Source organism: Patagioenas fasciata, chromosome 7 (assembly GCF_037038585.1).
Source record: "Patagioenas fasciata isolate bPatFas1 chromosome 7, bPatFas1.hap1, whole genome shotgun sequence".
NCBI classification, from domain to species: Eukaryota; Metazoa; Chordata; class Aves; order Columbiformes; family Columbidae; genus Patagioenas; species Patagioenas fasciata.
The window spans coordinates 21,212,561-21,233,681 of record NC_092526.1 but is presented as its reverse complement, the minus strand read 5'-3'; the positions used below and the strand labels follow the sequence as shown (position 1 = coordinate 21,233,681).

Sequence of the window (21,121 nt, the reverse complement as noted above, 5' to 3'; positions counted from 1 at the left end):
TTCCTACTGCCATACTACTGAACTTCTTAATTATTGGATATTGAATTTTCATGTTTAGTAACTAAATATACCATTTTGGAATTAATCTTGTAAGAATAGTGTTGAACTTGAATTCTTGGGTATTCCAACCTTTTTTGTTTGCTGCTTTGTAAAGTTTTTCAACACTAGCTTCAACTTTTTGACTGTTGGCCTAAGTCAAAATGATCAGGAGAAAATTCTTTGTAATATTTGTGCTTACTTGTAAGTATTACCTGGAAGATGCACTTTTGCTTGATTCTTTCTCCCTATCAGTACTTGAATGAAATCCTTAACATTTTTAACAGTTATGGATATTTTACGTCTAAAGGGACAAACCACTGTATTTGGGAAGCTGTTGTACACAGAATAAATATTAATCATTGGTACCACTACCAACTGAGGAAATGGTCAACATAAAATTGTATTTTTTTTTAAGGTATGTGAAGATGTGATACAAAAAAGAATGTCAAAACTGTTCAAATGTTTGCTCTCTTTAACTGTGTTATATTATTGGGTCTATGTGTCTTATGACATGTGTCCTTTCAGGTATATATTCTGGACAGATTGGTTCCGTCCTGCTAAAATCATGAGGGCCTGGAGTGACGGATCCCATGCCTTGCCAATCGTGAATACAACACTGGGCTGGCCTAATGGCCTGGCCATTGACTGGAGGTAAGGACACCACAGAAGACAGAGAAGCTTTTTGAGCAAATGTGGTTCTTCCTTTAAACTGTTAGGGATTAAAAAAAAAGGAATTGTGTCAAATTGTGTGCACTAGTACTTTCATATTGAAGACCTTGATTTTCAATGTGTTGAAAAGCCTGTAAATGTCAGATTTTCTCAAAATCCCTCTCTACACACTCCAATAACCTCTTGTCTGGTTTGAGATGATTATTTGAGAAAATTTTAGTGCTTCCTAATGGCCATAATATCATTTTAAGAGATAGCACATTTTGATTATTTCTAGTTCTCTAAGGCTGTACTGGGTGGATGCCTTTTTTGATAAAATTGAGCACAGCACCTTTGATGGGCTGGACAGACGGACTCTTGAACGTATTACTCAGATGACTCACCCATTTGGCCTGACTATTTTTGGAGGTAAGTCTGGCATGGAAAAATATCTGTTATTATCACAGATTTTTTTTTTTATGATGATCTGTGAATATATGAGATAACATGGTCTTTGTTATACTGCTTTTCCCATAAAAAGCACTGCTGAAAGTTTCTGTAAAATACATATTTAGTATTCGTTGCTTATTTTTAAGACTGTGTTTTATGTATATTTGTGTTTAAATAATTCGAGGCAGAACAGGTAACTCTTTTAGTGCAATGAGGCAGATATGCTGTACTAATTACAGCTTCCAAGGTGGGCTGCTCATGCTGGACAGACAAGGTAAATGGCCTCCCTAGAGATGATCAACAATTTCAGGATTTTATTGCATGTATGTAGAGTTTATGACTGGATTTATGTTGTGTGTGAAGAAAGATGTCAGCGTGTGACTTATTTTGATTTTGTGTAAAAATATCTTCAAAAATACTGTAAAATTTTCTGGAAAGTTTTCTTCATCAATGACTTTTAAAATTTCCTTGGAATTTGACATGTCAGTTGAGTCTGTTCTATCTCAATTTAATTGAAATCTGAGAGGGCTTGTGTTTCTAAGTTATGTCTGCTGATGACTGAAGGACTCACTTTGACTGCTTTAGTGATGAAAGTCCTTTTGACTTTTTCATGAAACAGTTACAAAAAATTAATAAATTAAAAACTTTGCAGGTTATTTTTCTCATGATGCTTCATCTGTTGTGTCGTATTGGTTTGTAATTGTTATATGTTAAATGTCTTTCACACAGGTTATGCCTATTTCACTGATTGGAGACTTGGTGCAATAGTTCGAGTGAGGAAGTCTGATGGAGGAGAAATTACTATTATTAGGAGAGGCATTAGTAACATTATGCATGTTAAAGCATACGATGCTCATTCCCAAATAGGTGAGCTCTTTTGTTGTACAGGTGAAAGACATGAAACAGGGAATAAGAGACAAAATACGAAGACAGCAGGTTTCCACTCTCCGTTTTTGAAATGACTTTACTGAATCATAGCTGACGCACAGGGGAGGCAGCACAGACACTTGCAATCCCACATGACTTTCACTGTTTTGTGACTCTAGGCAGTTTTCCTCCACCACTTCTGTTACTTTATTTAATAACTTTGTAAAATGAAATGATGATTCCATTGTCTTTTGTGTAATGGTATCACCGATTACAACCATATTTTTCTTTTTTTTTTCTGGTAGAAGTTTTAGTTCAAGTGAACTATTTGTTTTGATGAATTGGGTAAGCATTTATTAGTCAAAATACTATTCTTTAAGTAATCACTGTGCATAAGTCTCTAACTTTTTCATCTTTTCACTGCTGAATTATATGAAATTCTGTGATCTGAAACAAGGGTTTGTTATTGTAGTTAATTTAGTAAAACACTCAATGGACTTAGCAAACGCATGATCAAACCATGTGCCAAGGCTCACCACCTATTTGGTGTCAAAGATTGGATCAGCTCTCCCAGCCCTGCTCAGACAATGCTCCTCATTTGTGGCAGTGTGCTTGTTTCCAGACAGTTGCTGATAATCAGGTGAAATTTAATTGTATGGTCTTGGCTTCCATAAACACTTGTGTCAATTAAGAGTATATGGAATGAGAGACTTGCTATTGTGACTTACTACTGCTGTTACTGTCAGTGAACTTGACTCTGTTTTGCAGTGTATGCAAACCCAGGATTTGCCATGGCATCTTTTTTTGTAAAACAGTCTTTTACAGTTACTATGAACCTTTAGTAGCTCTCCAGCTGCTATCAGTAGTGTATACAGTGATCTTCTCTCTCACTTTTGAAGGCTCTAACTACTGTAATAGAGGAACAAATCCCAATGGAGACTGCAGCCATTTCTGCTTCCCAGTACCAAATTTTCAGAGAGTTTGTGGTTGTCCTTATGGCATGAAGCTGGCTTCAAATCAGCTGACATGTGTTGAAGATCCATCCAATGAGCCCCCCACTTTGCAGTGTGGCTCCTACTCATTTTCCTGCGGTAATGGAAGATGTGTGCCTCAACACTATCAGTGTGATGGTGTTGATGATTGCCATGATAACAGTGATGAACAAAACTGTGGTTCTTTAAGTAAGTAATCCCTTGTAATTTACAGTTAATATTTGTTGTTTGCGGTTCAGAAAGTTTGATGGATCAGTCTGATTTTGTTGGAATAAACCCCAATTCTTTGTGGTTACATCTGTGCACAAATCCTGAAATCTACTTGCGAAATTAGTTCCTGTGGAAATTATTCAGATAACTCATGGGAATATGAGACTCAACACTGGCCACCTAAAGATTGTACAAAAAATATTAATATCTCTCATTAGTTCTCAAAATTCAATTTACAGCAAAAATTTATCTTCTAAAGAAAAAAGTTGTCATCTTTTATTTTTTGTGAAATTTGAAAGGTATTGGAATATCACTTCTTTTGATGCATGGGGAGGAACAAAACATTGTAATAAAGACGAAAACATTTAAAAAATAGCTCCATAAGAAAAAGAATAGATCCATATGCATTGTATAACCTTCGTCTAAGATTAGAGCAACACATTTTGATTCCTTTAACATCTGAATAGAAATTTTATGGTTTTAATTACATTTGGGCACTTCTGAACTATTACTTACATCTGGATTTTTTCAGTGAAATGGATGAAAAGCACAGTGGTTCATTTCCTGGTTTGACTGTAAAAAGTCTTACACAAAATATTCTGTTGATTAAGTAAAATGAGAGAACAGTGAAATAATTATAGTTGATGAGATATTGAAAAGTTCTTGGCTTTTATTACATATTTGATGCTTCTTTCCTCAGAGTTAATTCTTTCTTTTAAATCACAAACAAGAAAATTGCACATATTGATAAAATTTGCTGCTTAATGTGTAGGCCTAACTAGTTTGACAAAGATATAAACTCTATTTCTTATTAGAGGGCTGTTTCAGAAATGTCTGTTGAGGAAAAAGAAAGTATAAACCAAATGGCTACTTGAGGCTATTTTTCTTTAGATTGTTTTGAAGTGCTTAACAATTTAGTTTTTTACTGATTCTCACAGTTTTAAAAAGCTTATAAGTATTCTGTTCAGCTCTGCAGCATGTTAGCATGACAGACATTTTCATTTTAAACAACGTGCATTTTAGAATTTGATGCGTATTTTAGATGTTCTATAAGTATATTAAATGTACTGAATATTCTGGCAGGGAAAGCAAGTTTTGGAAATCTTTACAAAGCATCCTCCTGTTTTGTTTTTTCCTTTAGACAATACTTGTGCTTCATCAGCTTTTACCTGTGCCAGTGGACAGTGTATTCCAGGTCACTGGCGTTGCGATAAACATAATGACTGTTTTGATGGCAGTGATGAATTGCATTGTCCTACACAAGGACCCACTTCATGCCCTGCAACCCTGTTCACCTGTGATAACAGAAGGTGTATTCCTAGGATCTGGCTCTGTGATACTGATAATGACTGTGGTGATGGGTCAGATGAAAAAAACTGCAGTGAGTATCACAACTGTCCATAAGGTGTGGAAAACTCATCTAATTTGAACTACCAGAGCCAAGTAGAATACAGAAAAAGAATGAAAACAAATAAAAAGGGGCAGCTGTGATAGTTATAATCATGGTGCTGCATAATGTTACCCACTGCTATTTACAGCAAAAAGCAGCTAAAGCTTAGATGTTCTAAGCACTTATTTCATGAATGATCTCAGTAGTGATTAATGGTATAATCAGCTAATCTAGCCTGGAAGATTTTACCAGAAATAAGACAGTAGTTTCTCTATATATTTTCTTTAGCCTTATTTACTGCTAAGTCAAATCTTCTGGGTTGTTTTTTTTTTTTTTTTTTACATGAGTCCAAGCCTACATATAACAAACAATTACCTGATACTAATGTATTAGTGCTTGTAGTTTATGTGATTTCTAGTTGCTGCATTACATGCTGCAAGTTAGTGATAGTGTCTTTCTAGTGTCTCAGTATTATGCTGATTTTGGAAGAGAGAAAAGAAACACATCTGTGTTTACTGTCATTCTTAATAGCTTTCGCAGGTACTTGTGAACCCAGGCAGTTTCAATGTCCAGACCATCGCTGTATTGACCCATTCTATGTCTGCGATGGAGACAAAGACTGTATAGATGGTGCTGATGAGCGTGACTGCAGTAAGTGTAACTTTGTTTGTTGAATGCCTCTTTATTGTTTCCTCAGTGTTGCCCCCTCAGAACTCTTCAGTGACCTCATATTACCAGCTCCAAGATGGCAGAATGCATAATAAACCTATCCATAAATTAACCCTGTTTGTGATGCTTGTTGTAGCATTTTGGTAAACCCTTTGATCCCTAGGCTGGTTGCAGAGTGCTGAAGTCTCTTTCCTCTGTTTTCTGTAGTCACTGCATTTTCTGTGTCTCCAGGCAGTCACGGTCTTCTGTGGAAACTGGACTCCTGTTATTATATCTGACTTGGGCACCTGTAAAAAAATCAGGTGCAGTCTAGCTCTGTAAATGAAATAAATAACTTTTTTTTTTTTTTTAGTTTATAACTGCAGTGCCACAGAGTTTAAATGTCTAAGTGGAGACCAGTGTATCAGCACTTATTACCGGTGTGATGGTGTTTTTGACTGTAATGATCACTCAGATGAGACTGATTGCCGTAAGTACCTTGATGCTGAAAGTAAAGCTTCAGTTATTAGGTGATGCTTCTGAAAATTTTCTTTATCTGCTATACCAAATAATTGGCACTACCATCCTTAAAACCTCGAAGTTCATTTTAGGGAAACTTGTCTATAAATTGTTTTTCTGAGCAGAAACTTCAAGCACAGTAGGTTCCAGCTCAAGAGTAGATTTGTCTGGCAAAGAGTAGAGTTTGCATTTGTTTCAGCTCTAATGTTTTGTTTTCCTCAGCACCTCAGTCTCAGGATTTAAAAGTAAAATTAGGAAATCTATTCATCTAGAAAACTGAAAACCTTGTATCCATGAGAGGTAGACTGAAACTTTTCCTTGACTAATTTTTTGTGTTTAAATTATTTAGAATGTTGCAATCCAGGGCAGTGAAAACTAGTTTCAGCAAGCAATTTCATATTGCTTTGGACACATATATAGATATCAATATGTGCTTGCTCAAAATATAACAATAATTAAATTGCCTTGTTCACCATATTGTAAAGTATGAATTCAATTGGACAGATTCTGAAATGTCATGTAGATTGTCTGACTGTGATTCTATGGCCTGATGTAAAAGCAACACATTTCTTACTAGTATTGTAACTACTTATGCAAGTGGTCAATTGAACATAGTGATTTTGCTTCTCTGTCTAAAATCGAAGCAGCTTCTGAACTGTTGAATGTCACTATTTTAGCAACAAGACCACCAGGGATGTGCCACCAGAATGAATTCCAATGTCAATCAGACGGCAATTGTATTCCTGCTAATTGGGAATGTGACGGCCATCTCGACTGTGCAGATGGCTCAGACGAACATCACAGATGCCCTACCAGGACCTGTCCTCCATCGCTTTTCCGTTGTGATAATGGCAACTGTGTCCATCATGCATGGATCTGTGATGGTGACAATGACTGCAGGGATATGAGCGATGAGAGAGATTGTCCGACTCAGCCCTTCCGGTGCCCCAGCTGGCAGTGGCAATGTCCAGGTCACAGTATCTGTGTGAATCTGAGCAAAGTATGTGATAATTCTGCCGATTGTCCTAATGGAGCTGACGAATCCCCATTGTGCAGTAAGTTACTGTTCAAGCATCTACTGTAGCCTGCTATGTGATACCGCTTCAGAAAGAAATGGAATATTCAGTGTGCAGTATTTAGTGCATCAACATTCCTAGCAGAAATTGTAATCGCACTGAAATTGGACCTCACATTAGTAAGTGGAACTTGCTTGCAGTGAAAGGAGACCATGGTGATTACTGATTAGTTCATTAGCTATGTCCAGTCTTGTGCTTTGAACTCTAATGTGACTTCTACTGACTTCAATATAGGTTTTTATATAACAATATGGGATTGAGCTTTGTGTTCCTGAACACATTCACAAAAGCATTTTATACTTTAAGTTCAGGTGAAATGTGATTCCGTCCTTAATACTTTCTTTTAAATTTCTAACTTCAAAAATCATGAAGAAGATCTAAAAGCTCACATGTAGCCAGAATTTGTATTTATGTTGATTATGAATTGATTTAAGCATAACCTATTTCTTTCTTTCCTTCCTGCTTCCTTCTCCTCTTTAATCAATATGCATTCTCAGATGAACCCCAGCCAGGTATGATTATAGATGATTTTAAATTATTGTTTGTTAATATGGTTTTGGAGTGGTGTAGTAAATATTTTAATATTTCTAGCTAATGTTGGAAAATTTCTTATAAATACTCTTCTGTTTAGCATGCATTTTGTGGGGTTCAGTAGTACCTACTATTGTTGTTACCTGCCTTTATGTGCATTGTGTGTGTTACATTTTGCATAAGAGCCTCAGTGCAGTCTCACATTGCATGACTGATGATTGTGCAGTCATGTTTTAGCAGCAGTCTTAGGCTAGTAATGCAATTGCAAAGTATTAAATTTAGCATAATAAGCTTTTGTTAACTGCTTATTTCCTTCCCCAACTCCCTTTCAGACCAGGAAAGCTGCTCTGACAATAATGCTGGCTGCACTCATGAGTGTATCCAAGGACCCTTTGGAGCTCAGTGTACCTGTCCGGTTGGATACCGCCTTGCAAATGACTCCAAGACCTGTGAAGATATTAATGAATGTGACCCTCCAGGCTTTTGTAGTCAACATTGCTACAATGAGAGAGGGTCTTTTAGGTGTTACTGTGATGAAGGATACATTCTAGAAACCAATGGAAGGACTTGTAAAGCAGCAGGTGAGGAACACTGATGTCAACCTAAAGAATGGCAACAGTGGCTGGAAAATGTCCAGCTTTGCCATTTTCATATTGTTCTCTTTTAAGAGCTGATGTAAACAGCCATTTGAAGTTGTAATGGCAGATGACCTTGAATGTTAAAACTATCAGCTGAGGGGGGTAGTGTTATTTCATTGAAATGATATATTTAACCCTGTAATGGTCAAAAGTAATATTCCAGAGAAAAGCAATGCCAGGCACCTGTAAGTCTTAGGTTAAACTTTGCTCTTTGTAAAGTTCAATGATCATGGAGTGTTTAAATCCCAGCCTTTCACAAGACTGACTTGATGCCTATGCCATACTTTGCTCGTTACTAACGAGCAAACAACACTGGCTCAGCCCAGCTGGCCATTGTTCTGTGTCGCTTATGTAGTACATTGGCAGTATGGAGGATCCATCTACCCAGTGGAACTTGTCACCACAGGTTTCCTGGTTTAGGGATATACTCAGGTTGTGGAACACTCTTGCAATTTACCTGCAGATAAGTTTGGCCTTTACTAATAAAGAGTTTCTCATAGTTGCTGTCTTTATGGTTGCTATTCTTCAGTTGTTTTTCCACAGCTTATCAGTGTAAGCTGCTGCACACCAATCTAACCACAGTAGTTTAGGGATTTCCTGTAGTCTGTTTGTTCTCCTCTCTGGTCCCCAGGCAGTCTAAAGAGGGGAAAAAAGAGCAGACTGACTGAAAAGTAGGAAGAGTCAGGCTGAGTAGAGTGGTACAAAGAACTTTGGGGTTCAAATCAGGACTGAGAACCAAGAGTGACTTATGGAGGAACGAGGGTTGGACATAGGCAGCAAGCTGGTTGCACAATGGGGAAGAGGACCCAAGGACCAGGTACAAGACTGGAAGTGAGGAGCCTAGCAGAAAGAGTAAATGATAGAGAAAGGGTGGGGAAAAGCTGAGGTAGGTCCAAAAGTCAGGATGGACATATGGGATATGATACAGTATCTCAGCCTGAGAGCTGATTCGAATTTGGCCTTTCAATACGTATGTCTAGATACAACAGCTTTGGTGCTATAATGCCATGTCAAATTACCCAATGTTTCTTTTTCTTGCAGAATTACTACTGAGTAGCTTAGTAGCTTATTTTAATTTCTTTTCCTTTGACAGAGTCTGGGAATCTGCTTTTGCTGGTGGCAAGTCGTAACCAAATAGTTGTGGACAACATCACCTCTCAGTCACACAGTATTTATTCTCTGGTTCGGGATGGGAGGAATATTGTGGCTATTGACTTTGATTCAATCACAGGTCGTATTTTTTGGTCTGATACAACAGAGGATAAAATTTGGAGTGCTTATCAAAATGGGACTGACCGAAAAATAGTAAGTTTCACTAAGTTAGTCTTGTCCCTTCGTTGTGGAGAGAAAATGAAGACACTCTATCTCCAGTTAGTGAAGGGGAAGAGGGAAATCCCTACATAGTAAGAAGAGAGATAACACAGACAAAGTGAAACAACTTCATAAATACTAAGCCAATATGTCATATAACTTTTTTTAAAAAAGAAAATGGAATGCTTTCAAGAAGCCCTTTTATTTTAACATCAGGCTATAAGCTGATTTTCCTGTTAGGAGATGCTAACTTCTTCAGTAGACCCACTGAAATTAGTAGGGGCGGGTATGTGCTTTGTCAGTGCTTTTAATAGCTATATTGTGACTCATTCTACATAAGAGACCTAGAAAATGTTGGAGATTTTGTTCCCCGTGTTCTGTATCTATAGAAATGAAAAGTGTAAAAATTTGATATCAACTAGTTTGTTTTCTTCTTTTTTCTTCTTCTTTTTTTTTTTTTTTTTTTTTTTTTAATTTTTGTTATTAAACAGGTGTTTGACAGTGGTGTCACCGTGACTGAAAGCATAGCGGTAGATTGGGTAGGTCGCAATCTTTACTGGACAGACTTTGTTCTGGAAACAATTGAAGTCTCTAAAATGGATGGGAGCCACAGGACTGTGCTGATTAGTGAAAATGTAACAAACCCAAGGGGACTAGTGTTAGATCCCAGAATTGAGTAAGATTTTTTTTTTAATGTTCTGTTTTGAAAAGATGCATATTTTGTGATGTAACCATATTCAAATTTGAGATATGCCCAAGTTCTATTGTAATTGTAAAAGATAAGCGGAAGAGAAAACTTCAGACAATTTTTTAAATGGTGTGTTTGCAGAATTGATTTAATATTTAAAGTCATACGGTAATTATTTGAAATCTGTTGCTGTGTCTCACTGTAACAATGTTGTTGTTTGGTTTGTTTTGTTTTTTTTTTTTTTTTAATGGTGAAGCAGATTTTCTTACATTTGCTTCCTAGTTAAGAATTTTTAATTCAAAATTCTGATATATTGTCAGTTGGTGGTATAACACAAACTTGCATGTAAAATAATGTGGTATGCCTGCCTGGCAAGGAACAGGCTCCTTCATAGCCCCAAGTCTAAAATAGTTATCTATACCATATTAATGTGATTACTTTCAGACAGCAAGTGGCATAGACTAAATTGAATGTTTTCATTTGAAATATTAACACATTTCTACCGCCTTGAACTCTGTTTACTGCCAGCCACATGGGGCTCTTCAGGTGTAGCACTGTTAACATTATCAATGCATGCCTGTAAAAGTACAAACCCATATCAAATTCTTATTTAGCAACTGGAGAGTCAGATTATAATCACTGTTGAAAACCAGTGATAACAGTAGCTTCTATATGCTGCTATTATTTATAAACAAAAATAGCAGTAGAAGTGTTGAAATAATTTTTACAACAGAACTTATGGTTATATCTTAAGTAAATAATGTTGCTGACATGAATAATTTCAGTATTATTGTGTAGGACTTTTCTTAAAAACACGATGTCTGTTCTTTGGCTAATGAGTCTTCATTAATGTTTCTCAATAGGCAACTAGTTGTTTTTCAGACTGGTAACCATGAGTTGCTTTTTACAGTGCTCATGTAATGTTCTGGACTGACTGGGGCCAAAACCCTCGAATTGAAAAAGCCAGCATGGATGGCAAAATGCGAACAGTGATTATTAACAATAAAATCTACTGGCCCAATGGACTGTCCATTGATTACCCAAATAAACTTCTTTATTTTGCTGATGCTTATCTTGATTATATTGATTTTTGTGATTATGATGGAAACAACAGACGACAGGTGCTTGCAAGCGATCTGGTAAGACATTAATAAAAAACCATTGTTTTCCTGTGTCCTTGCTGATAGTACTTTAAAATGTATTTACACTGTCTTAGACTTGGATGTATTTTTCTTCAAAATGCTTGGGCGAAGTGCATGTGAAGTGTTTTAGCTGCTTCCTACAAGTGGAAAAAGAATTGCATATCTTATTCACATTCTCTCAAGATCTTCAACAGAACCTGGAGCTAAGTATAGATATAGCGCTTTAGATCTTTCCCATTTGTTCTGTCTGCATGCAAGAAGTCTAAAGATGACATCTGACACTGCCGCCTTGCTGCTGCATTTGCTGTAGGCAAATTAAGTACAAAAAACTTGGAACAACTTTCCCTGGTCACCCTCTGTGAGCAATGATTGCTGCTGTTCTTGACATCAGTGAGGGGTTTTGTGCTGCTAGGACTTGTTCGTGAAGACCATCCCTCTGGGAGGCTCCCTCCCAGTGACATGCTGCTGGCAGCCTGTACCACTGGCCCTGTGCCAGCACCAGAGTTCAGATGCTCAGCTGGTACACACAAGCTGGCATAAATAACCACATGTATATTGTCAAGAATTGGACCTTGGGGCTTTTATTTTTGGCCAGAGAGACAATTCTTGTGGAATAGGAGCTGATACAATCTTTCTTGCCCCATTCCTGGTTTTCTGAAATTTAGATAACCCACCTTCTTTGACTGTCTGGTAAATTATAAGGGAGCTTATCAGAGGTGCAAAGTCTTTACAGGTCCATAAGTCCCACAAGACATTTTATCTCATGCCCTTGAAAATCTACAATTTGGTCTTTATCTGTTGGTGCCCTGTGTTCTGCCCTGTGGTTAGACTGCTCTGTTAATTCCTCATGCTGTACATATCACACAGTCTATTTAGTGTTTTCATTATAAAAAAATCTATATTTCCCCATAATTAATGTCTTGTTGTTAGGCAATAGATGGTATTTCATATTATTTTGTTGAAAAATATCTTTTGAGACATAGCTGCTTTTTTAAAAAACAAAATTAAATTATGCTCAGCTCTGTTAATTCATTGCAAGCTTTTTATATACAAATCTCCAGAACTAAATTGCTAAACATGCTTGCCTTTTAGATATTGCAGCATCCACATGCTCTAACTGTCTTTGAAGATTTTGTGTACTGGAGTGATCGCTATACTAATCGAGTAATTCGGGCCAATAAATGGCATGGAGGAAACCAAACAGTTATGATTTATAACATTCACCAGCCTTTGGGGCTTGTGGCAGTCCATCCTGTAAAGCAACCCAATGGTAAGTTTGGCAAATCAACTTTGATAATTACAAAAATAAGCCATGCAGCAGTGTCATGCGTGGGCACTCCTGGAATCAGTCTTGCCAGCAAATTAGCTGGGTTAGAGTGAGCAAATAATTCCTACTACTGACTTGCAGCTGAAGGTCACTTCAGCCTGTCCAACCTGGTGTTCAGGAAAAGTAACCTGGGCAGCATGTAAGAATAATGAGTAACCAGAAAGAATAACAGGAAAGTAGTGTGTGCCATTTATTAGAAAACTGGAGCATTTTTGGAAAGCATTTTAATTAAAAAAAATTGTCTCTGGCATACCAGACTCAGTTCCATGTATGTTAATAATATATTTCTTCAGACAAGGTTACTGTCATCAGCCTTCTCTGAAAACACTTCTGCACTGTTTTACTTAATGAAACAATAATAATAAATAAACCCCTTCATTGCATTCAAGAGTCCCCTGAGATCATATGCAAGTGATCTTTTGCAGCTGAAAGACTGTAAAAAAAAAAAAAAAAAAAAGTGTTTTTTTCTTCCTGTTAGGTAGAGTTTTCTTCCAAATCAGACTTTTTCTCATTTCGTGGCATGACTTGAAGACTGGGAAGTATATTGACATGAATGTTGTCTTTCATTTACTGCTATGTTTCTTGTGTATGGAGTGTTTTTGATTGATAAATACTATAATGACCTACACTTTTTTTCTTGAAAACTTTCATACCAGGGAGAGATGCAGAGACTTGCAGCTAAGTAAGGTGCTAGTAAATTCAGCATTAGATTTGTTTTGGAAGAAAACCTTCCTCAATCATGTTCACAGCTAAGGCCACTTAGTACTCTCACTGCAAATTTTTCGGTCACCAGAGGGTACCAAGAATGTATACATCATAGTTCTGGTTTAAGAGGTTTTATTTTGCAACTCAGAGTTTAAAAAACTTTTTACCGCTGGTGGAGAGAATTGTTCTTCTTCGTTATATTAAATGAGTACCTTTAATGATTTTTCATTTTTAATTGTTCATTGTACTCTATGTGGCCAGATAGAGAAGAGAATAAAGCACTTGCAAAATAGCAAAACATGCTGGTGTTTACAAATGAAGAAATAATTACTTGCTGATTGAAATTCCAGATGCAGTATTAAAACTGTCATCTGCTCTTCTGTTTTGTATATCATTAGATCTTGCAGAAACTAGAGTTTAGATTTGTTTTACTGATGAGATGAATAATTTTCTTAGACTTTGAGTTCTGAGTTTATGCCATTGTTTTATTTTCATCTTGTTAATTTGTTTTCAGTTCTTGTTAGTTTTTAGGAAAAATTGTGTAATTTCCTGGAGCTTTCAAGCTTTTTAGACTAAGGCCTGCTGCAACTGCAAAAGACGTACTCAAAATCTGAATTTTATTTTCTTATAAAGATGGGTCATCCTAAAAATTCCTCTTTAGCTGCAAGTTCATAGAAGTGATCTACATGGTTGAATTTTAGTGTATAGCAATAACAGCAGCCAGTAGACACCTTCTTCACAGTCTTTTTTACATTTTACAGGCTTAGACTGACAAAGTGATCCAAGAAATTATGCATTGAACTCCCACTACCTAGGCAACTATTTTATCTTTTTAGCTTTCTCCAAAAAGCTTGCGTAAATAATTTATATCCCCCATCTAAAAGGGTTATAATGATAAAACACTAGAAATCCTGCAGGCTCCTGCTATGGCTAAGCAAAGTTTGAAAAGCAGTTTGAAAGATTTTCTGTGATGCAAAAAATTGAAAAGACCACTCTGATAACTGTACTGGGTTTACATGAAAAATTCATTTCTGTTACGAATATATGGTATTAGTTGTGGTTCTTGGAAATAACTTGATTTAATTTTAAGGAAATAGCAAAACTAATGGCTTGATATTATCAGTATGAATGACATTGAATATTCTTGCCAGCTGCTCATATTGTTACAGTTGCTAATACTTTCGTTTTTCTTTTCAGGTATCAATTCTTGTGCCTCATCCCCTTGTAGCCACCTCTGCTTGCTTTCTTCATCTGGACCACTTTTTTTTTCCTGTGCTTGTCCTTCAGGATGGATGCTTTCTCCTGATAACAGAAACTGCATGAGAGGTAAGGCAGTAATAATGAGAGATGAAAAGAAGTCCTGACACTGTCAAATCCATCCCTCTGTCAGACAAAAGCACACTTCAGATATGTGGGCTGCTGCTCACACAGTCAAAGTTTGCCATTGCAGGCAGACTTCATCCAGAAAGCATGGAATGTACTTGGCCTGAAGGTCTGGAGGCAGGTTCTGAAAAGAGCTTGGAGATTCAGATGCTTCATTTTGCGAAAATGGATTAACTCAATTTTCTTTTAAGCACTTTAAAGAAGCAACATTTTAAAATTTCTCAAGGTATTGAATGTTTTGCTGTTGGAATGCATCTGGACAGAGCTTAATATCTGTACCCTGACAGAATGTTGTCCTTCTCATTATAAATACTCAGCCTGGAAACCTGTTTTTAAGAGTTGCAATTGTAAGAATTTCAGGATACAGGACTAAAAGGGACTTTCTTAGTCACTCAAGTCTGTTTCCTTCTTGTCCTTGCCTACTTTATCACATGTCCCCTTGCACCAGTCAAGGTACCGTCTAAGATTAATTCGGTTTCTTGACCAAAAAACTCATCAAAGTCACAATTATGATGTTTGGAAACCTGATTTTCTGTTCAAATACAGTCTTTCCCCAGCTTATGCCTGTTTCTTACGCCGTTTCTGTCATTCAGGCTAAGTAGCATCAGTAGTTTTCCTTCATCCCTGATATATGTTCTGTTGTATATTTTTGACATGACTGTCACATTCTTTCTCAGCCTGTATTTTGCTAAGGATTTAGTCACAATATTTTATTTTCCTCTAATCGGGAGAGATGCTCTCCCTGTTCCTCGTCACTTTCTTCAGCCTGTCTGAACTAATGCATTTTGGAATTCAGATCAAAATTTCACAGCTTGAGCTTTTTCTCCTCTCCAGTGTAAAAAATTAGTATGCCAAATGCAGGAGGTCTAGAAACAGCCTAAAATTACAGATGCTACAGGTAATGCAGCTGTAACAGAGCTAACCTTTGCAAACAAAACTTCATATCGAAAAGTGCCACTGAACTTCCTTGGAACAGTCCACAGACATCAATGATTTGTAAAAATCATTTAGTCAATTAATTTTTTTAAAAAGTCACAAAAAATTCAGATTACTGGCAGGCAGCTTGTGACCAGAAATTTGACCAGATTAATTTAATCAGATAAAGCATTCATTATTAATTTCTCCATCAGTTGTACAGATATAAAGTGTGCTTTGGTGCCTCCCTGATAAGGAAACTTCAAATAATTAAAATTTAAGTAGAAATTATCTTTGGGATGAGCTGACACTAGAAATCTCCGTTAGTCAAAAGATGCTGAAAAGATTTTAAAACTATCTAAATTTTAAGAGCCATATCGTGGTGTTTTGCTGCTTGATACTTAGCACGTGTTCTTTGAAGATCTGAGTTGCAATTACATTTTTCTTAGCAGCAGTAAGAGAATTAACAATTTATGTAATTTGAAATGAAGTGCGAGTTTGTTTAATCTATTAAAAACAAGAGGGATTCTTTTAGAAATCTGTACTGGTTTTAGTATGAGCAGCCTTATAGAGGGATCATGATGAAAACGGTGGAACAAAGCAGTGATGAAGCACATGCATGTGTAGAGTCCGGCCACTGAAAAGAGCTGTTAATGGTTCTTGTCTTTATTTCCCACATGTTGCAAAGTTCCCTGGGTCTACTTAGGTACAGTTGTGGCCCTTTCATAAGTTACATAATTACTTAATATCATTTCTGTAATAGAGAAATAGAAATATCTTTCTGTGAAGTACAATTAATTTAAATGACATGGGCTTATTTTTTCTTTTTAGATGGAACTTACACATTTAAAACAGTATGTAAAAAAAAAATTACATATTTTGGAAATTTTTTAAAATAATATTTGCTGAAGGTCAGCTCAGCAGAAAAAGTTATTAAAAATAGGCTGATTCCTTTAATGGTAAAAGATTTTAATTATTGGTAATGATTACAAATGAATAGGCATTTGCCATTTATTTTCTAATATTTACTACTATCCTTGCTGTTCATGTTTACTTTAATAGGCCAGCAAAAACTTTCAGAAGGAAGATTAAACTAAGCTGTATGCATTTGGTTGCCCAGTGTCTCTACGAAACAATGATATTGCAGGTCTCTGCCTGCTTAGTTTGCATATTAAATACTGCTAACTACATGTTGATGGAATGGCATTGGTTCTAGGATTGCACAATTTCTAGCTTTACATAAGATGAAGAATCCTAATTTTATAAGATTGCCTTTGCACTTACTTTACTTTAAACTGCTTTTCAGGCTGATATTAAAGATGGTAATGTAGCAAGCCAGCTTGGAAACAAAGCAAGATATCTGTGTATATTAAAATCTTGTATTAATATTATAAATTTGCATATTTAATATAACAACACGTGAATTTTCATTTGTCATGTAATCATGCATTAAGTTTAAAAATTGCAGAAGGTATATTAATGTCTATCTGGTGAAGCTATATGGAATTCAGATGTGTATAGCTTAGCAAATTTGTTCCATTGTGTATTACACAAAGGAAGAATAATCAGACTATAGATTTGCATGGGTGTTAAAGGAAGCAGTCAGCAAAAAATTTTCTGTAGAACATGATTGCTTTAACTGAGACTATCAAACTTCTAAAGTACAAACAGTCTAGCCTAGAGAATTCACATATCTGTATTTCAGCAGGATTCAGTAGTGTTGGACTGCAATCAGAAAGGGGATAATGACTCCAGGTCTTGTATGCATTGGAACAATTTCACATGAATTTAGCAGTTTCTTGCAAACATTTTATAGAAGAGCACTGGTGTTTCACATTCTTAGGAAGAAAAAAAAAATGAAAGAAGTCCAAGAAATCCGCAGGCAGAGCTAGCTATATGTCTTCAGGGAATCGTTTGCCAAAATATGACTTCTGTGCTGAGACAAATGATATGTAAGCTTCTGCCAAATTTGACAAATAGTTCCAGCTGCCAGAGAGAAATATGGAGAATGATTTTTGAGACATGCAATGATGCTGTGGTTTGTGGTTTTTCATGTCAAAATTTTCACTGCAATATTATATGAATGTATTTAACAGCTAGTGAAGAAAATAAAAACAAACAAACAAACAAAACACACACAAAAAAGTCTTTGATCTATTATAAGAGAGGAAATTGCTACCTTCTATGCAGCAGCAGCCTAATTCCCTACCAAGTGGTAGCTTTGCCTATGGAGAGAAGAGACTAGAATTTGTTCTCCAGGGCAAAAGCTCAAGGAAGAGGGGAGCTGGTGTTCAGGAGACTCTCTTCCCCTCCTCCCTAGCAGATGAGAAATGAAGTTGCTGACTCGCATTCTACAGCTCTCCAATGCATTTTCTCCAATCACCTGACTAGATTGCCTTTGTTAATAAGATTTAAGCACAAGGGTACAAGCTTTCCTACTAAAAGTAAATACAATGTAAAGGAATATTTCTGCTCCCTTAGAGATAAAACAAGAGAACACAATGCTGCAGTTATATATAATAACAAAGATGAGCAGTTGCTGCTGTGATGTTGTACCTTGCTTGTGAATCTTCCTCAGCAGAAAGTAGAATGCATCTAAGGAATGTCCTGTTGAGTGCTCAGAGCTTTGTCCTCTGGGTTCCCATTCTCAGAGGTTTGAAGAAGCTGCTCAGACCTTTTTCCCTCAGCCCTTACTTGTTCTTTCTCAGAATTGACTTGCACGTGCATTCTCATTGCACAGTGCTGAAACTTTAAATGTACAGCAATTACAATAACCGATAACCTCACTCCTAGTGAGGGAACAAACTCAGAGGTAGGTGGTTGGAACGTATCACTGATAACATTCAACCTTTCCCAGCATCAGGGACTTCTGTGTGGGAGAGGGGAAGTATATCATGATGCCATTTATTTGATCAGAAACAACTCTAAATTACATGATATGTTTTCACAGTTGAACATCCTTTCCTTATTGCTGTGAGAGATAATATAATTTATGGAATTTCTCTAAACCCTGAGGAGAAGACCAATGATGCTATGGTTCCAATAGCAGGAGTTCAAAATGGTGTTGATGTTGACTTTGATGACTCGGAACAGATGATTTATTGGGTTGAAAATCCGGTAAGTTAGTATTTGTGTTCAAAATGTGCACTAAAATTAGACTTTTTTATTTTAAAATAATGTTTTTGACTGAAATATATTAGCCTGTCAGGTAACAATTTTGATATATGTAATTGAAAGAAATGCAAGTTGAGGTTGTTCTCGTTTTTTGGAAGGGTTTTTGTTCCCCTTACCAGGATAAGAGAAAGAAGCTTGATCTCTTTTGTAAATTAGTTTTCATCTCTTTCAGCTGCAGTATTTGATTAATGTGATTTCTGGTTCAACCAGAGACACAAACAGGAAATATCAGAAAGCGCTGACAGAACCATACTCTCAGCCCGTTGCTGTAGTTCACTCTTCTCTGTTGATTTAGAACTTAGTTCTGCAAACACAACCAGAACACATCTCCATGGCAGCAGTACATTGGACACAGTGGCACTAAAGATTACGATGAAAATACGTGCATCTAGTCTGAGTGCTTAATGAAGTAACATAGTAGAGGGACATCTTTTTCTTTAAATAGAAGATGGTTGCAGATTCACAACAGTTTCCAGGTAGCTCATATGAAACTTACAGGTCTAAGAAATAGTTTGAACTAATTTTAATAGCTAATTGTTTGACTAAGCATTTTTAATGGTTGTCCTTGCTGATCTAAGAGATGATGTGTGTTCCCTAAGGCTAACTTGCCACAAAAAATTCCCAATTTTTGCATCATGAACAACAAAAAAAAAAATCTGTGGAAGTCTGGGAGATGGTTGTGGTGGGGAGTTGCAGATTCAGCAATATATGTGTTCGCTCTTGGAAACATAGAAGCAGTGATTTTTTCAAGGAAAGCAGAGCTTATGTCTGGAGAAGTATAGTGGTAGATAACATTTCCATAGTTATGTTTTACAGAAATCACTCTAACTGGTTACCTTTCATCCATATGAGATTTAAGTGTTTTGTGTTTGTTGTTTTGTTATGTTGTTTGTTTGTTTGTTTTTTCCTCCAACCCATTTCCCTTATGTTTTTGTGAGTTTCAATTAAAAATAAGTTTAAAAATCACTGATTTTAGAGGCTTTTCTGTGTCACTCATAAAGGAATTATAATTTATTTAGTTATTTATTCTTCTAAAATGTTTCATTCCCATGAATTATTTAAGTAGACCTATTTAAGCAAACCTTTCCCCAAGAAACTAGGTAAATATTCAGGAATCTATTTGATCCTCTGCGCAGTCTGAAAAAATGTTCTTGACAGGTCTCAGCCAGCAGATAGAGCTGGTGTTTGCAAGCGGCTGTGCGGGGGGCCCTGGGCTGTGCAGGAGGGCCTGGGCTGTGCGGGGCGCCCTGGGCTGTGCGGGGGGCCCTGGGCTGTGCAGGAGGGCCTGGGCTGTGCGGGGCGCCCTGGGCTGTGTGGGGGGCCCTGGTCTGACGTGTCCCCTCACACCGCGGGGAGGGGAAGCACTGGTGCAGGCCGAGTGCTGGGAAGTTCTTGATCTCCAAACGCCTGACTGTGGGCTGTGTCCCTGTCTGTAACCCTGGCCTGCGGGTGTCAGGCTGCTGCTGCTCCCAGAGCTGAGACACCCGTGTCAGTCCCGGCTTGCCCTCTGAAACAAAGAAGGGGAAGAAGCAGACTAACCCCTAACCCTACTGACCATTTCTCCAAAAGGCTTAATAGTGTGTGGTAGCTGCTGATATTCCAATTCTGCATTAATACTAGTTGTGAAAGATTTGTATGATAATACGCAGGATTTCTGCAGAACTCCTGTAAAACTGACACGGCCTGAAGAAAGCTCACGAAGGCAGCTAGAGGAACCACTTCAGACCTTTATCTGGCTTATCTCTCTGTTTCATGCTTGTTTACATCATGCTTTAAGATCAAACACTGTAGCTAATACTATAGAATCTGCAAGTGATAAGCCATCATTTTGAGGGTTACCCTTACAAAGAAAGCTGCAAGGATAATCTTAGTCTCAGTTCCTGTTATTACAGCTTAAGTGTTTATGCATGGAGAGAACACTATTTTGCTTTACTAGATTTCAGGTGTATTCAAGATGGTTAACTGAGGTATCCTGGTAAAAATCTTTTGATAATGAAATACAAACTACAGAAGTGTGATTGTATTTAGCTTAAATTTATACAGTTCAATCTTATATAATATAGTAATTTTATTTCTGTTGATCAGGTTTTGGTTGGTGAATGCCTTTTTACACTGGATAATTATGAGTTACAATAATATTTTTACTATGTTTATGCATTGACTATACACAAATACATTTCTCTCTACTGGATTTCCACTTTGCTAAGAAAAGATTGTATTATTAAGTAAGTGCTTGTGTAGTTGGAACTAAAGAGTGTTTTCTGCTCTTGACACTTCTTTACTTTTGTTAACTTTTTTTTTCCCAAGGGTGAGATTCACAGAGTGAGGTCAGATGGAGCCAACAGGACAGTTTTTGCTCCAGCAGCAGTTATTGGTGCTCCTATTGGTCTGGCACTGGACTGGATATCTGCAAACCTGTATTACAGTAACCCAGGGACACAGTCAATTGAGGTAATTATTTAAGAGGG

The 21,121-nt window shown here is 36.9% G+C and overlaps 1 protein-coding gene across 4 annotated transcripts in view; it reads left to right on the top strand.

Annotated features, from left to right (window-relative positions):
• LRP2 (LDL receptor related protein 2) overlaps window positions 1-21,121 on the top strand; it is a 121,875-nt gene that overhangs the window by 44,822 nt on the left and 55,932 nt on the right. For 3 of the 4 annotated variants that reach the window (XM_071811024.1, XM_071811025.1, XM_071811023.1), the window contains exons 18-33: window positions 565-690; window positions 986-1,116; window positions 1,867-2,004; window positions 2,904-3,185; window positions 4,348-4,587; window positions 5,128-5,247; window positions 5,618-5,734; window positions 6,441-6,818; window positions 7,703-7,951; window positions 9,102-9,313; window positions 9,811-9,995; window positions 10,918-11,146; window positions 12,242-12,419; window positions 14,379-14,507; window positions 18,430-18,596; window positions 20,961-21,104. In XM_071811024.1, coding sequence (XP_071667125.1) covers window positions 565-690; window positions 986-1,116; window positions 1,867-2,004; window positions 2,904-3,185; window positions 4,348-4,587; window positions 5,128-5,247; window positions 5,618-5,734; window positions 6,441-6,818; window positions 7,703-7,951; window positions 9,102-9,313; window positions 9,811-9,995; window positions 10,918-11,146; window positions 12,242-12,419; window positions 14,379-14,507; window positions 18,430-18,596; window positions 20,961-21,104 — 3,025 coding nt within the window. Of the gene's footprint in view, window positions 1-358; window positions 455-564; window positions 691-985; window positions 1,117-1,866; window positions 2,005-2,903; window positions 3,186-4,347; window positions 4,588-5,127; window positions 5,248-5,617; window positions 5,735-6,440; window positions 6,819-7,702; window positions 7,952-9,101; window positions 9,314-9,810; window positions 9,996-10,917; window positions 11,147-12,241; window positions 12,420-14,378; window positions 14,508-18,429; window positions 18,597-20,960; window positions 21,105-21,121 lie in introns of those variants that run through there. The other variant, XM_071811026.1, reaches the window with a different exon arrangement.